Source organism: Myotis lucifugus, unplaced genomic scaffold (assembly GCF_000147115.1).
Source record: "Myotis lucifugus unplaced genomic scaffold, Myoluc2.0 scaffold_561, whole genome shotgun sequence".
In the NCBI taxonomy this organism is placed as follows: domain Eukaryota; kingdom Metazoa; phylum Chordata; class Mammalia; order Chiroptera; family Vespertilionidae; genus Myotis; species Myotis lucifugus.
Window position 1 is genome coordinate 273,351 of NW_005871609.1, and position 14,780 is coordinate 288,130.

General features: G+C 44.6%; 1 protein-coding gene across 2 annotated transcripts in view; it reads right to left on the reverse strand.

The window, feature by feature from the left end:
• UBE4A (ubiquitination factor E4A) overlaps nucleotides 1-14,780 on the reverse strand; it is a 56,099-nt gene that overhangs the window by 13,470 nt on the left and 27,849 nt on the right. For both annotated transcript variants that reach the window (XM_006104306.3, XM_023745626.1), the window contains exons 10-16: nucleotides 14,590-14,710; nucleotides 12,099-12,403; nucleotides 10,782-10,914; nucleotides 9,017-9,204; nucleotides 6,269-6,369; nucleotides 6,044-6,157; nucleotides 4,184-4,358 (exon numbers count right to left, since the gene is read on the reverse strand). In XM_006104306.3, coding sequence (XP_006104368.1) covers nucleotides 4,184-4,358; nucleotides 6,044-6,157; nucleotides 6,269-6,369; nucleotides 9,017-9,204; nucleotides 10,782-10,914; nucleotides 12,099-12,403; nucleotides 14,590-14,710 — 1,137 coding nt within the window. The remainder of the gene's footprint in view (nucleotides 1-4,183; nucleotides 4,359-6,043; nucleotides 6,158-6,268; nucleotides 6,370-9,016; nucleotides 9,205-10,781; nucleotides 10,915-12,098; nucleotides 12,404-14,589; nucleotides 14,711-14,780) is intronic.

Sequence of the window (14,780 nt, forward strand, 5' to 3'; positions counted from 1 at the left end):
ATGTTTCTCTCTTTCCCTCCCTCTCTCTTCCTCTCTAAAACCAATAAAAATATATATTAAAAAAAAAGAAGATCCTTTAACATTTCATGTAATATAGGTTTGGTGGTGATGAACTCCTTTAGCTTTTCCTTGTCTGGGAGGCTCTTTATATGTCCTTTGATATTAAATGATAGTTTTATGTTTGTTTTGTTTTTTAAAAAATATTTTTATTGATTTCAGAGAGGAAGGGAGAAGAGATAAAAACATCAATGATGAGAGAGAATCATCAATCAGCTGCCTCCTGCAGGCCTCTTACTGGGGATCAAGCTCACAACTTGGGCATGTGCCCTGACAGGATATCGAACCATCGCTCAACCACTAAGTCATGGCGGCCAAACTCCGTCATTATTATTATTTTTTAAATACATTTTTTTATTGAAGAGGGAGAGATAGAAACATCAATGAGAGAGAATCATTGATTGGCTACCTCCTGCATGCTCCACACCGGGGATTGAGCCTGCAACCCAGGCATGTGCCCTGACTGGGAATCGAACCGTGACCTCCTGCTTTATAGGTTGACAATCAACCAGAGCCACATCAGCCAGGCTCTGTCATTATTTTTTAAAATAGGTATTCAATTTCTTGCTCTCTCTCTCCTACTTCTGGCCAACCCCCCATGATGCGAATGTTGGTACACTTGAAGTTGTCCCAAAAGTTCCTTATACTATTGTAATTTTTTTCTTTTTGCTGTTCTGGTTGGGTGACTTTTTGCTTCCTTATTTTTATTTTTTTTAAAAATATATTTTATTGATTCTTTACAGAGAGGAAGGGAGAGGGATAGTTAGAAACATCGATGAGAGAGAAACATCGATCAGCTGCCTCCTGCACACCCCCCACTGGGGATGTACCCGCAACCAAGGTACATGCCCTTGACTGGAATCGAACCTGGGACCCTTGAGTCCGCAGGCGTTTGCTCTATCCACCGAGCCAAACCGGTTAGGGCTTTTGCTTCCTTATTTTCCAAATTACTGTTTTGATTCTCAGTTTCATCTACTCTACTGTTGATTCCCTGTAAATGATTCTTCATTTCAGTTAGTATATCCTTCATTTCTGACTAGTTTATGGCTCCCATGTCCTTTTTTATGCTGTTGAAGTTGTCACTAAGATCATCTACTCCTCCTCTAATTTCATTGAACATCCTTTTAACTGTGTTTTGAACTCTGCATCTAGTAGATTGCTTGTCTCCATTTTTTTTTTTTACTTCTTTTTTTGGAGTTTTGTTCTGTTCTTTCACTTGGGACATGTCTCCTTGTCTCCTCATTTTGGCTGTCTCCCTGTGTTTGTTTATATGTATTAGGTAGAGCTGCTCCATCTCTCAGGCTTGGTCGAGTGACCTTATGTAGTAGATGTCCTTAGGGTCCAGTGGCACAGCCTCCCTGTTCACCTGAGCTGGGTGCTCCATGTGTGCCACCATGTGGGCTGTGTACAACCTCCTGTTGTAGGTGAGCCTTAATTGCTGTTGGGATGTTAATGGGAGGGATTTACCCCCAGGCTGACCAGCTGCAAGGACTGGCTGCCACCACTGTGCAGGGGCCCACCCCACAAAGCAGGACTTACTTCAGCAAGTCTTTGGTACCTGCTGAGTCTGCCCCTTCTGTGTGTCACTTATGAGGTGGTTGGGTGGTGCTTTGATGTGGTCTGAAGCTGTCCACCAAGGGCCTACCAGGAGGGCCTACCAGGAGGTCCAGGCAATGGACAGCCATTGCCTGTGTACTGCCCGGGGCCACCTACCATGAGCTACAAAGTGATGTGCAGATAGTTGCTACCTGTGCTGGCTTGGAGGTGCCCAGGAAAGGCCAAGTTGCAAACCAAGGCCAGCTGCTGCTTGTTTGAGAGATTTTAGGTAAATCTGAAGGCCATTTATATGGAAAAGCCACTGGAATCAGCCTGGGTTGATTGGCAAGTTGGTGGGGTGGGGTCTCAGGGAATCCCCAGGTGTGTTGAACAATAACATCCAGTTGATGGAGACTCAATATGGCCACTACCTGTTGGCCCTGTGTAGGGGAAGGGCTCAGCAAAGGAACTATGGCCTCTGGGAGAAAGCTGCCCCTCCAGCTCTCACCCTGATGCCAGACAATTCAGTTCCTTCCAGGATGTCCCTAGTGCCTTTCAAGGTGCTGCCCCATAGCTGGAACTAAGAGGGAGTCTGAGTAAATGCATGTGTGGCTCCTTTAAGAGGCACTGCCTGGGACTCCAGCAGTCTTAATCTCCATCAGCCTCAATCCCCACTGGCTTTTCAGGCGGAAGTTATGTGGACGTCTCATCCTGGCTCTGGAACCCTGGGATGGAGGGGCCTCATGAGGGGCTGGGATCCCGCGCTCCTCAGGGGAGATTCTCTGCAGCAGAGATATCCTTCCTGATTGTTTTTTCAAGATTTAAAATAATTGATTTTTAGAGAGAGAGGGGGAGACATAGAGAGAAAGAGAAACATCAATGTGAGAGCAAAAAATTGCTGCCTCCTGCAGGTCCTCCCTAATCCCCCCTCTGGGGATCGAGCTTGAAACCCAGGCATGTGCTCTGGCTGGGAATTGAACTGGCAGCCTTTTAGTGCATGGGACAATGCCCAAACAACTAAGCCAACATGGCCAGGGCTTCCTCTCATATTTTATCTGTTACACGTTGATGTGGAACTAGCCCATTCAGCATCTCCACCCCATGTGGCTTCTTTAAATCCTTAGTTATATGACTTTCATTCAGCTAGATTTTAGGAGGTTCTCAATGATGGTTATTCTGTAGTTTAGTTTTTTGTTTTTAAATGCAGTGCCCCCCCCAAAAAATTTTTTTTATTGCTTTCAGAGAGGAGAGGGAGAGACAGAAACATCAATGATGAGAGTGAATCATTGATTGGCTGCCTCCTGCAGGCCCCACACTGAGGATCGAGCCTGCAACCTGGGCATGTGCCCTGACCAGGAATGGAACCATGACCTACTGGTTCATAGGTTGACCATTCCATCATAGAGTCACGCAGGCCAGGCTGTATAATTTTAATTCTAATGTGCTTATGGGAGTCCTTTCTGTGCTGCTCTCAAGAGTTCCTTGAATTTATCTTTGACCCTTCTACTGATATGCTATATCTTCTCTTATCCCTCTGAGATTATGAAAATTTTTATGAAAGTGTTCATGTATTACCCTGGCTGGTGTGGCTTAGTTGGTTGGGCATTGTCCTGTGCACCTTAAGGTTGCCAGTTTAATTCCTGGTTAAGGGCACATGCCTGGGTTGTGGGCTCGATCCCCAGTGGAACATAAGCAGGAGGCAGCTGATTGACATTTGGCCCTCATATTGATTTTTAAAAAAAATATGTTTTTTATTAGAGCGAGAGGAAGGGAGAAGGACAGAGAGATAGAAACATTGATGAGAAATAAACATCATCAATTGGCTGCCTCCTGCACACCCTCTACTGCAGACTGAGCCAGCAACCCAGGCATGTGCCATGACTGAGAATCAAACCAGTGACCTCTTGGTTCCTGAGTCAACGCTCAACTGCTGAGCCCACTGGCCAGGCGCACTTATTTTCTCTCCCTTTCTCCCTCTCCCTTCCTCTCTCTAAAAATCAATAAACTGAAAGGAAAAAAAGTTTTCACATATTATCTCTTTCATGCTAGATTTCCTCAAATGTCTGGTGATTCTTGGTTGTCATTTTGCGTGAAATCAATATAAAATTATTAATATTCTTTTTTAATACTAAGTTTTGCAGTATGTATTTCCTTATAGCACATCTCAATTCAAACTGGCCACATTTTAAGTGTTTGATAGCCATATGTGGCAAGAGGCTACTGCACTGGACAGTGTAGCTGTAGAGGGGGTGGAGATAATGTCTTTGTTTGACCTACATTTAATCAGAGTTCCAGACTATTTTTCAGGTTAATTTTCCTCCTCTCCACCTGATATATTCATATTGCTAACTTGTCCTTAAGAAAACGATACCCATTTGTGCTTTCTGGCAGCAGTGTGCGGTGGCCATTTCCTCATTCCCTGCCAACAAGGCATCATGTTTCCTGAAGCCCCTAGTGATTCATTTCTCTCCCACATTGTGGAGGATAATGTCACCAGAGTCTGAACACTTAGTTTCAGCTGGGCTGGTACCTCAAATGAAGCAGATCTTGACCACTGCATTTTTGGGAAAGCGGTGCTCTGTGTACTTACCTGATGTGAGAAAGGCAAGGGTACCAATTGTTTCATTGGACATGATGTTATGGAAACGTGCCAGCTGTCCAAACATCTGCAGGCCAGCTTCCTTCTCTCGGCGGGCTTCTGGAGTCAGACTGTCCCATTCACCTCGGTCCTTCTCAATCTGTTGGATCTTTATCTTGCTCAGATACTATGGGAACCAGAGGTAGAATGTATCAGAGAAGAAGTTCAGTTGAAGGGAAGATCAGACTTGAGGTCCCATTTAAAATCTAGGCCACTATGCTGGGAAAACCAGGGACGGCCACAGAGACATGAGGCTTTATTTCTCAGCAGAGGGCTGAAGCTAAAAGAGAAATTTTGGGAAAAAAGAAAAACTGTGGCTCCGTATAGTTTTGTTTCAGCCTAGGTAGACTTATTGGTAATTCCTCTAGAAATATTATAGAGACTAAGTGGTGTAATGTATGAAACCCAAGCAAAAACAAATAGGACGAAAAAGAGGATGAACCCTTCCTGAATGATGGGAAAAATAAAATGAAATCCCCCAAAGCTGTATTAAAAAACAAAGCTTTATCAAACACGCAAGACGCCAGGAAGGAGAACCATATTTAAAACCCCCCTTTGCTGTTACAGCAAACATGTTAAAATTACAGTCCCATGAAAATGCCATCTGGGTCACACAGCTCTTACTCAGAAGGGGCTGTTTATTGTTTTCTAAGAAAATCTATCTAAAATCTTACAGGATTACTAGAGGCCTGGTGCATGGATTTGTGCACCAGAGGGGTCCTTCGGCCTGGCCTGCACCCTTTCACAATCCGGGACCCCTCGGGGATGTCAGACTGCCAGTTTGGCCTGATCCCCGCAGGCCAGGCTGAGGGACCCCAGCAGTGCACAAATTGGTGCACTGGGCCTCTACTATGCATATAAGATCTTTGGTTAACCTCTTCCCACTCTCCCTCCTCCCCCCTTCCCTCTTCGATTCATCAGTCTGTTCCATGTTTCCATGCCTGTAAGTTGAGCGTCTGCCCCGTGGTGGTCAGTGCATGTCATAGCTACTGGTCGAACAGTCAAGCGGTCACTTAGGCTTTTATATATATAGATGCAAAAAGCAGGAAAAATTTCTCACAAGTTGCTGGGAGACTGCTAATCAATAGGAGGAGCTCATGGCTCTCCAACAGGCTACCCTCATGATTTTCCTGCCTCCACTCCAGCTGGTCACTGCTTGTCCCTTTGTAGACGGGAAGTTTTTACATGGGCAACAGGCAGCTCCATAGGGATGGTCCAGGATACAAAACCCCAAAGGGGCTGAGAGGCACCAGCTGTCCATGTTGTGAAACCCATGTTTCTATACAGCTAAAGATTTGGGAGGTAGTGGAGAGATGGAGAGTATTGGCAAGTCTTTACATGAAAAAACAACCCAAGCTAGTTTTTTTCCAAGCAGTGGTGTAAAAATCACAATCTTTCAGGAGAGGGATAAGAAGCGTTGCCTCAGTGAGCCACTGTTCCTAATGTGGTGGGATGGAAAAGGTTGAAGAGAAAGTCACTGACCAAATGCGAGGTTCTGGCTTCTGTGGGGCGAGCCTAGTTCGTTCTGGCAGTCTACCTCAGTTTGGCCTCATCATATGTTCTTTTCCACCCTCTGCCAAGGCATCATCCCAGCTCGAGGCTTCAATGAGCCTTGCTTTTGGTCTTTAATGGAACCACACTTCTCGAGCTCTGTAAGGGGAAGGCTGGTAGTACACTGCTACTTGCAGATTTTTAGTGTCTAAAACTGGTACTAAAAGCATGAAGATTGCTCTATTATGATGAAAAGTTTAAAAGTATGTACTGGCCATGATTTGAAGGTGTAGGAGCAGTTAATCTGTTTGGGTTTTTTACCTGTATGGCTTCATCCAAAAGGAATATGGCATCATTCATTAGCAGGTTAAGAAAGCGGAGAAAAAGTGGGGGATTCATGGCTTCTAAATTCTTAGAGGCATAGTCAGCCAAATCCTGTAAGTCCCAGCCCAAGAGAAAACCATGTTAGTACTGAACCGCAACTTATGGGGTTTATCTGAAACAAAAACTCTGATAACTTAGTCTGGTTTCACCGAAAACTCTTACCTTAATGCTCTCTCGATAGGTATCTGTTCCCCACATGTACCTTAGAATGGGATACATGGGACGGCGGTAATTGAACTTCTGTTCAAATTGATGGGGGTCTCCTGGAGTAAGGCAAGAGCAAAAACCCAGCAAAGGTGTTAAAGGTGCCATTAGAGAAAGAGTAAGAGCTTATGTCTATGTGTGGCCATTTTCCTTGACTCTGAATGTGTCAAGGCTGACAAAATCTGCCTTGAGAGCTTATAAAGGCCTAGAGCTGTAGACAAGCATTTGCTTACTTCCTCACTGACAGAGCAGAAGAATACCTTGTCCTACAGAAGAGGACAAGGACTGACCTACACAATAAAAGCCAAGAGAAACAAATGCTTCCACATGAAATGTAGAGTATTTATCAGACTCTAAATGAGCCTCTGCCTGTCATTATGGCAGACAGCCATGTGCAGATGGGAAATCAAATAATCCCCACAATCTTCACAGATAATATGCCAGATGTGTGGCCAACTGTTCCTCCCTCCCTCCCTCCCTCCCTCCCTCCCTCCCTCCCTCCCTCCCTTCCCTCCCTCCCTCCCTCCCTCCCTCCCTCCCTCCCTCCCTTTCCTTCCTTCCTTTCCTTCTTTCAATGTATTTTTATTGATTTCAGATAGGAAGGGAAAGGGAGAGATAGAAACATCAACGATGAGGGAGAATCATCGATTGGCTGCCTCCTGCATGACCCCCACTGGGGATCAAGCCCGCAACCTGGGCATGTGCTCTGACCAGGAATCAGACCCGGGGCCTTCAGTCCGCAGGCCAGCACTCTACCCACTGAGCCACATCGGCCAGGGCCGTTCCTTAATGACTCTGAAAAAGCAGGGCAGAAGCTGAAAGCCTGTGGCCTGTATTGCACTAGAGCACACAGGTCAGGCCACATAATAGAGGGAGAGCAAGGGGTGTGGAGTTAGAAGACCTAGGACTTCCTTCCGCTCCACATCATGCAACTTTCACTTCCTCCGATATAAGACAGGGATTATAACATATCCTGAGATAATTGCAGGAAACTAAAGAATTGTGTTATGAGAATTGTGTTATGAGATAATGAGGAAACTGCAGCAATTTATTGCTCAACTTCTTATGTATTATGATTTACATGCATTATTTCACTTCGACCCATTTTATAGATGAGGAAACCAAGGCTCAGGTGAACAGAACAAGTGACAAAGTCAAAATCTAAAGACGAGAAGGTAGTCCATAAAATGTTAAATGTGCCAGCTGGTGTGGCTCAGTGGTTGAGCATTTACCTATGAACCAAGAGGTTGCCTATTTGATTCCCGGTTAGGGCACATGCCTGGGTTTTGGGCTCGACCCCCAGTAGGGGGCATACAGGAGGCAGCCGATGGATGGTTTTTATCCATGTTTCTATCTCTCTCTCTAAAAAAAAAGCAATAAAAAGATATTAAAAAAAATTAAATGTCTCTTTATAATTGTCCAACAACTATGCGATACACCTCAAACTAGTAAAAAATAATATTGAATGTAAACTGTGATGGAAAAATAAAATTAAAAAAATAATAAATGTTGTATTTGTCATTGGATACTAGGACATCCCCTTTAAGAGGGGTCTAGCTCTGGCCAGTGTGACTCATTGGTTGGAGTGCCATTCCACTCCTAAAGGTTGTGAGTTCGATTCCTGGTCAGGGCACACACCTAGGGTGTGGGTTTGGTCCCCAATTGGGGCATGTACAAGAGGCAACCAATTGGTGTTTCTCACATCGATGTCTCTCTCTCTCTCTCTCTCTCTCTCTCTCTCTCTCCCTCTCCTTCTCTCTCTAAAAAAACCCGCCAAAATCCTTGGTGAAGATCAAAAAAATAATTAATAAAAAATAAAAAGGGTCTTAAGTAACTGCTTAACATCCTGTTTACTGGTTGAGATGGGGTATTGTTTACTCAAACACAGCATCTCAGGGTTAGATCTCAAAAAGCCAAGAGAGAAAGGGAGTGTTGCCTGCTGTTCTTTTTTTGTTAATCCTCACCAGAGGATACTTTTTTCCATTGTTTTTCAGAGAAAGTGGAAGGGAGGGAGAAAAGAAGGGGGGTGGGGAAGGAGAAAGAGAAAGATCAAGGTTGATTGGTTGCCTCTGGAATGCACCCCAACCGGGAGCAGGGAGCAAACCTCAACCTAGGTATATGCCCTTGACCTGGAATCAAACCCTTGACCCTTTGGTGTGCAGGCTGACACTCTAACCATTGAGCAACACTGGCCAGGGAGCCTGCTGTTATTCTTAATCTAACAATTAGACTATTAGACAGTTTGGATAAAAGAATATTTCAATCAGCACACTGTCTCATTATCCACTATTCTGCAATTTTGAGGCAGAGAAAATAAAGACTCGGGTTTTAATCAGACAGCCTAATTTATTTGAGTATGGTTTGATCAAGCAGTAAATAATAAAGTTGGTAAGAGTGTATGTTTTTTTTTTGAGGAGAAAGACCTAAGCCTACCACTCAGTTGTATGACAGACAAATAATTTAATTTTTTTGAGGATCCATGTCCTTATATGTAAAATGAGGATAATACAGTAAAACTTTCCAGATGGTGACAAATTCATGAAACAATGTAAAAAAAAGCACTTAGCATCAAGGTGGCACATAGTAGGAATTCAATTAATGATGACGTTTTTCTGATATTCAAATACTTACAAGAACTCAAACTAGTAAAAAACATCAGCTATGAAATTGCACAAGTATCAGCTTTTTAGTTCTTGTCCGCGTTACCTGTGAACTCAATGTCCACAAAGACCTTGATCAGAGCTTCCGCAAGGTGGGCTGCGTAGGGAAAGTTGCAGAACACACGTTTCCGGTGGAACACACTGGACACCAGGGGGCTCGGGGTCTGATCCAGGTGGGGCATCACCGCTTCCAGCACCTCAGCCAGCTTGGCCCGCAGGTGGGGATTCTTCATCCTGCAAACAGGGCAGAAAGCAAGTTGAGCGGGTAGATTTTAAAAAATGTTTTATTTTCTTTATTTGATGGTGACAACAAAGACTTTAGTACTTAAACCTGAAGTTACTGGTGACCCTTCTCTCCAGGCAGAGTAACTAAAGACATAAATCTGTAAAGAAAACTAGAAGAGGCTGAGCCAGGCTGCTGTGAGCCGGAGCGCATACCTGCACTGCAGCTGGGCAGGCGAGCCAAAGCCATGGACTGCTTCCTAGGACTTGAACCTACAGTTTTTTCTGACAACCCTTTCAACAACTGCATTCCACTGTATCTTCTTAAATACAAAAAAGCAGTCCTCGTAATAAAACCACATTTTCCAGAAGGATACACAATGCATTCAGAACACTGACTGCTTTTTCTTTCCTTTTCCCTTGACCGTGTAGCTGTTTGTCTCTTGTGCTTTCTCCTTCTATGCCAGAGAAGGGCTGTTTGAAAACTATTTCATTATCTTCATCAACATTCATTTCAGCCACTTCAGGTTTTTATTTCTCCGAAAATACTGGTGTACACTGGTGCAGGGCCCTGGCTAGCCAGTCTTCTCAGGAGTATGAAGAGTAACTGAAACCTCTTTCTTCTTCTTCTTAGGGAAAGTGCTGGGCCGTGCCCTCTACGACCACCATGTCAAAAGCGTCCAAGCCAAGGAGTCAAATTGTCTCCAGAGGAGCAAACATCCCACGCCAGCACTGTGGGAAACAGGGCTCTGCGGCTTTAAGTCTGTCAATTTCTGGGGGATAATGTAGGGAATACCATTCAACTTTGAGGTCACAGCTGACCAAGTGTGAGGGTGAGTACTTGGGTTTGTATTTACTGCTTAGCCATTCTGTGTACTTCTCTATAATGCATTCTTTCCTGCTTACTAGTCTGACTGTTTCATCAGGGATACACTTGCCTTTCCAAGCGTTCTATGTTACTTACAGTGCATACCAGGTGCGCCTAATAAATACTTGCTGACTTATGTTTCCTCATTAGATCTGCTCAGCTCAGTGAAGGATCGCTTTTACCTACTTCTCACTGACATGGCTCCAAGGACTGTGGCTCATTCTCTTCTCCGTGGAGCAATCCTCACTACGTACACACTGTTTGTTTCCTTGGGCCGAGGCACCAGAAACATCAGAGAGGCATCTCTACGGTCAGTGAGAATCGTCCTTTGGCAAAGAGGACTAGAAGCGACGAACGAGAAAGACTTGAAATCAGAAAGCATTTACCTAAGTTTACTGCTCACCCAACTCAGGATTTCAAGAGCAACCTGTATCATACGGTTATTAAAAGATCATTAGCACCTGGCTGCCACGGGTCAGGTTTCTGCATTAAGGTGAGTTTCACTAGGGGCTGGCAGTGGCATGCCTATCAGGTACCTTATAGGAAAGTTCAAATTCCCTGTGGGCAAGAGTGGGGTTTCTGGCTACCCATAGGATGGTCAGGTGATCGACAATGTAACACAGCTTCTGGAGGAACCCTTTGAGCCGCTGGCTTGTCCTCGGTGAGAAGTCTCTGAACGCTTTGCAGCTCTAACCAGGGAAGCTGAGCCCCAGCGCTTCACCTTTCTATGCTTCCCGTGAAGACGGTGACGAAGTGAAGCACGTGCTCCAGGGAGTCTGCGGACGTCTCCAACATGTCATCCGCAAAGCGGCGGAGGAAGATGAGGAAATCACCCAGGTTATCTGCGAAAAATTCTGGAAAAAAAGTCACTGGAATTAGGCAAACGCCTGACTTTCTGTACATACAAATTCTACAGTGTATTCAGTGAAGGTTAACAGAACCCAAACGTCTTGTAGATACTAGGAATGGTGACAAGTTAATAAATGCAGAGTCTCCTTTAAATGTGTCAATTTTTATTTTTATCCAATAAATATAAGAGCAGTAGGAACACAAAAATACTGTTAACACATCAGTGCAGTTTCAGAGAGTACACCGATTTCCCACACTCAACCTTAACCGGGCACTAAACAACCCTTTAGATGTACGAAGCATCTTAAAGACTCATTAGGTGACCATGCTAGCCAGTCTCCAGGATGGTCCTAACCTCCTGCTACTCACACCCTTGGGTGTCCCGTCCTGCACTCCTCCGGGTAGAAGATACACCCTGAGGCATGCACAGCTGGTGCATGTCAGTTCCATGATCAGTTGTAAGAGCAGCTCCCATTGGGCCCCTTGCTCTGCGGGGAGCCAGCCGCCCTATCAGGAGTGGCACTGAGTAGGGACCTGTGTGGTGTAGAAAAGAGGCCAGCAGGCAACCACGGGACAGGCTTGTGAGCAGATCCTTCAGCAATGGCCGAGTCCTCAGATTCCTATGGCCCTGGCTGACAGCTTGGCCACACCTCACGCAAGACCCAGAATCAGAACCATGCAGCTAGGCTGCTCCTGGGTGCCTGACACCACAGACACAGTGTGAAATAATGTTTGCTGTCTTACAGTTTCTGTGTTTTGGGATAATTTATTACTCAGTAATGGATGACCAATATACTCTAATTTTGATGGCTACGTCAACCACATATACAGTTTCCCTTCCTGGTTAACCAACAGGAGATGATTTCCCCCTACAGACTAGCACAGGCAGAGTTAGGTAAATTTCCAAGTTGAGCAACAAACAATATCAATGATGGAAACTGACAGCGCTGGAACCTGACTCTGAAAGGCCTCTGTCCTCTGAAGCCTGTCTTCTGATGTGCGCAGTGGGAGGCCACAAAGCTGAGGACAAGGCTGCTGGCCCCACACGTGCACCAGGAGGTGGCACTGCAAGTATGAGCAGTTTGTCCAAAAACAGCCGGATGATGACTAAGGAAGGGTTTACCTTCCAAGGTGACCCAGGTAAACCTCAGTGGCTACAGACTGGAAGCTCCCAAGCAGGCCCGCTTACCTGGCACGTAGGCCAAGGAGCTATAGCCGTCGGGCAGAGGGAAGGTCAGCTCTACAGGCTGGGAGCCCTCATTGCCTATGGCCAGTTGAACGAGGAGAACGGCCATGGACACCTGCAAGTTGAGGCAGTTTTGCAGCATCTGCGGCTCAGTCATGGCGGTCTTGGTAGAGAGATAGATGGTCATAAGTCGCTCAAACTGCTCACGCAGGTTGTCAGCCGCGGGGCTAGAGCTTTGCTGAGCATCTCGCCAGGCGACCTGCAGCCGGTGCAGATTTTGGTTGATTTTTACCATCTGATCATGCAACCTGCCTCCAAGAAAGCAGAAGAGACTGGGTCAGGAGGCTCATATAGGGATAGTTGAGTATTTTCCATTCCAGAAATACAAATCCTCATTTTATTTTTATAATAGTTTTTTGTATCTTTTAAAAAATATATATTTCTTATTGATTTCAGAGAAGAATGGAGAGGGAGAGAAAGATAGAAACATCAATGATGAGAGAGAATCATTGACTGGCTGCGTCCTGCGTGCCCCCTACTTGGGATCAAGCCTGCAACCTGGGCATGTGCCCTTGACCAGAATCGAATCTGGGACCTTTCAGTCCACAGGCCGACGCTCTATCCACTAAGGCAAACTGGCTAGGGTCAAATCCTCATTAATTTATTCTAGTATCTCTTTTAGGATGTAGGAAGTTGCAATTATGACAATACAGAAGGCACTCATGAAAGTTATTGACAAAGAGGCAGGGGCATAGCACTGGAAAATGTTACCAAGTCTTCAACATAATTATAGGTAATTACAAATAGTAGGCAGGGTATAGATTGGGATATTACTATGTCAAATAAATAACTATTAAGCAAAGTACAAGAAGGCCAGCAGGAGAATTCGACAACCCACAAGTGCAATGACTGTACTTAGATATAGTTATATGGACAGTCTTCCCATGGTTAGAAGAGAACTAAAGCCCTGGTTGGTGTGACTAAGTGGCTAGACTAGAGCATCGGCTGTTGTAGGTTCGATTCCTGGTCAAGGGCATGGGAGGTTCGATTCCTGCTCCGGTCCAGGTGCGTGTGAGAGGCAACCAGTCAATTTGTCTCTCTCTCCTCCCTGCCTTTCTTCCACTCTCTCTAAAAATCAATGGGAAAAATATCCTCACTCCTTGGGTGAGGATTAAAAAAGAGGCTCTACAGTAACAGAGACCACCTATAAGCGAGCAGCCACCGGGCGGCGATGAAAAAGCCTTCTGTTCAGTATTCATTATCTTTCACAAAGGGCCAGCCAAATGTTCTCTAAGGAAAGGAAGACCCACGATTCAATGTTATGGGTAGTTTCTCTTCGTGTATAGCCCCAAATTATCTTCTCTGGCCCTGAAGGTGATGGTCTGGGGGGGGGGGGGCGGGGGGCGGCGGGGGAGGTAGCCTTACTGGGAAACTAGATGACATTCACTTTTGTGTTTGAATCTAGGTGGTTGAACAGGCCAAAAACATGCTGAATTGTTATCTATTGTCTCATTTAAATTGTCAATGAGAGGGATAGAAAATCTCTAATAAAGATGTAATTTCATTTTTTAAGAGATTTGCTAAGTTTTGAACAATGCCCCGTCAATTTAAGTACCCTGATAAAGTATTAAAAAACTGCTACCCTCAATATTCCATCCTCTAGACCAGAGGTGGGGAATGTCCGGCCCATGAAATCATTTGGTCTGGCCCTGCCACGGCATTAGGGGTGAATTAATTAAATGTTTGACCACACAGAGCAGGCTAATTTTTAAACTGATAATTTTGTGTGGTCTGTGAATGATGTTATAAATAAGCAACCAGCCCTTGGCAGAAAAACGGTTGCCCACCCCTGACGTAGACTACAACTATGAGTGAGTAGTTTTTTCTCTTCTTATTTATACTCGTCGTCATAATCAGCTGAACCAGAGGGAAACAAAATTCTAGAATAACTATAGCTAGCTAGAACCAGAACCATTTTTGAAAGTTATACCCTCTAGTTCTAGAACCTTCACACTTCTAGAATCCCCTTTATCTTTGAAACATGAATCTTTTGCAGTCTTACTGACCTTAGTGGAATCCCTTATAAACATTTCTTTAATCTTGTCTCTACACCATAGAGTACAACTTGGTCTCTTTTCATCAGGAGTAGTAAGTAATGAATATTCAAGAGCAGAGAGTGAAATATTAAATGAAAACAATTCCACTTTGACAGATAACAATAGAAGACAGTGATTTTAAAATTTGCAAGTTTAGAGAAAAATACTAGTGTATCTTTAATTTTAGTAAGTTTAATACATCAATAATTAAACATAAATTCAAGTTATTTGGACAAAACCAATTCATGTAAACACAAATAAATGCAAATAATGCCTTTTCCTACCAGACCCTAATGCGAGCCTTCCTTCTGGGGGAAGTGAGGTTGCAAGACGCCTCTGAGCTTCCTGCTCATCAGCACGATTGTATGGTTCTTTCCTAGCGCCATCAGGAGAGTTACCTGTGAAATCCCAAGTGTAAGGTGTACTCTGTCAGGACAAGGTTCTCCGTTACAAGGTTGTAGTTCTGGGGAAACTTTGGCTCCTGCACAGCTGGGATAAGACAGGTTTCTTTGTCCAAACCTCAAAGAAGTCAGAAGGCACAGTAAACGGCTTGCACAGGCATCTCTCCTGGTCTCTGGGTCCCTGATTC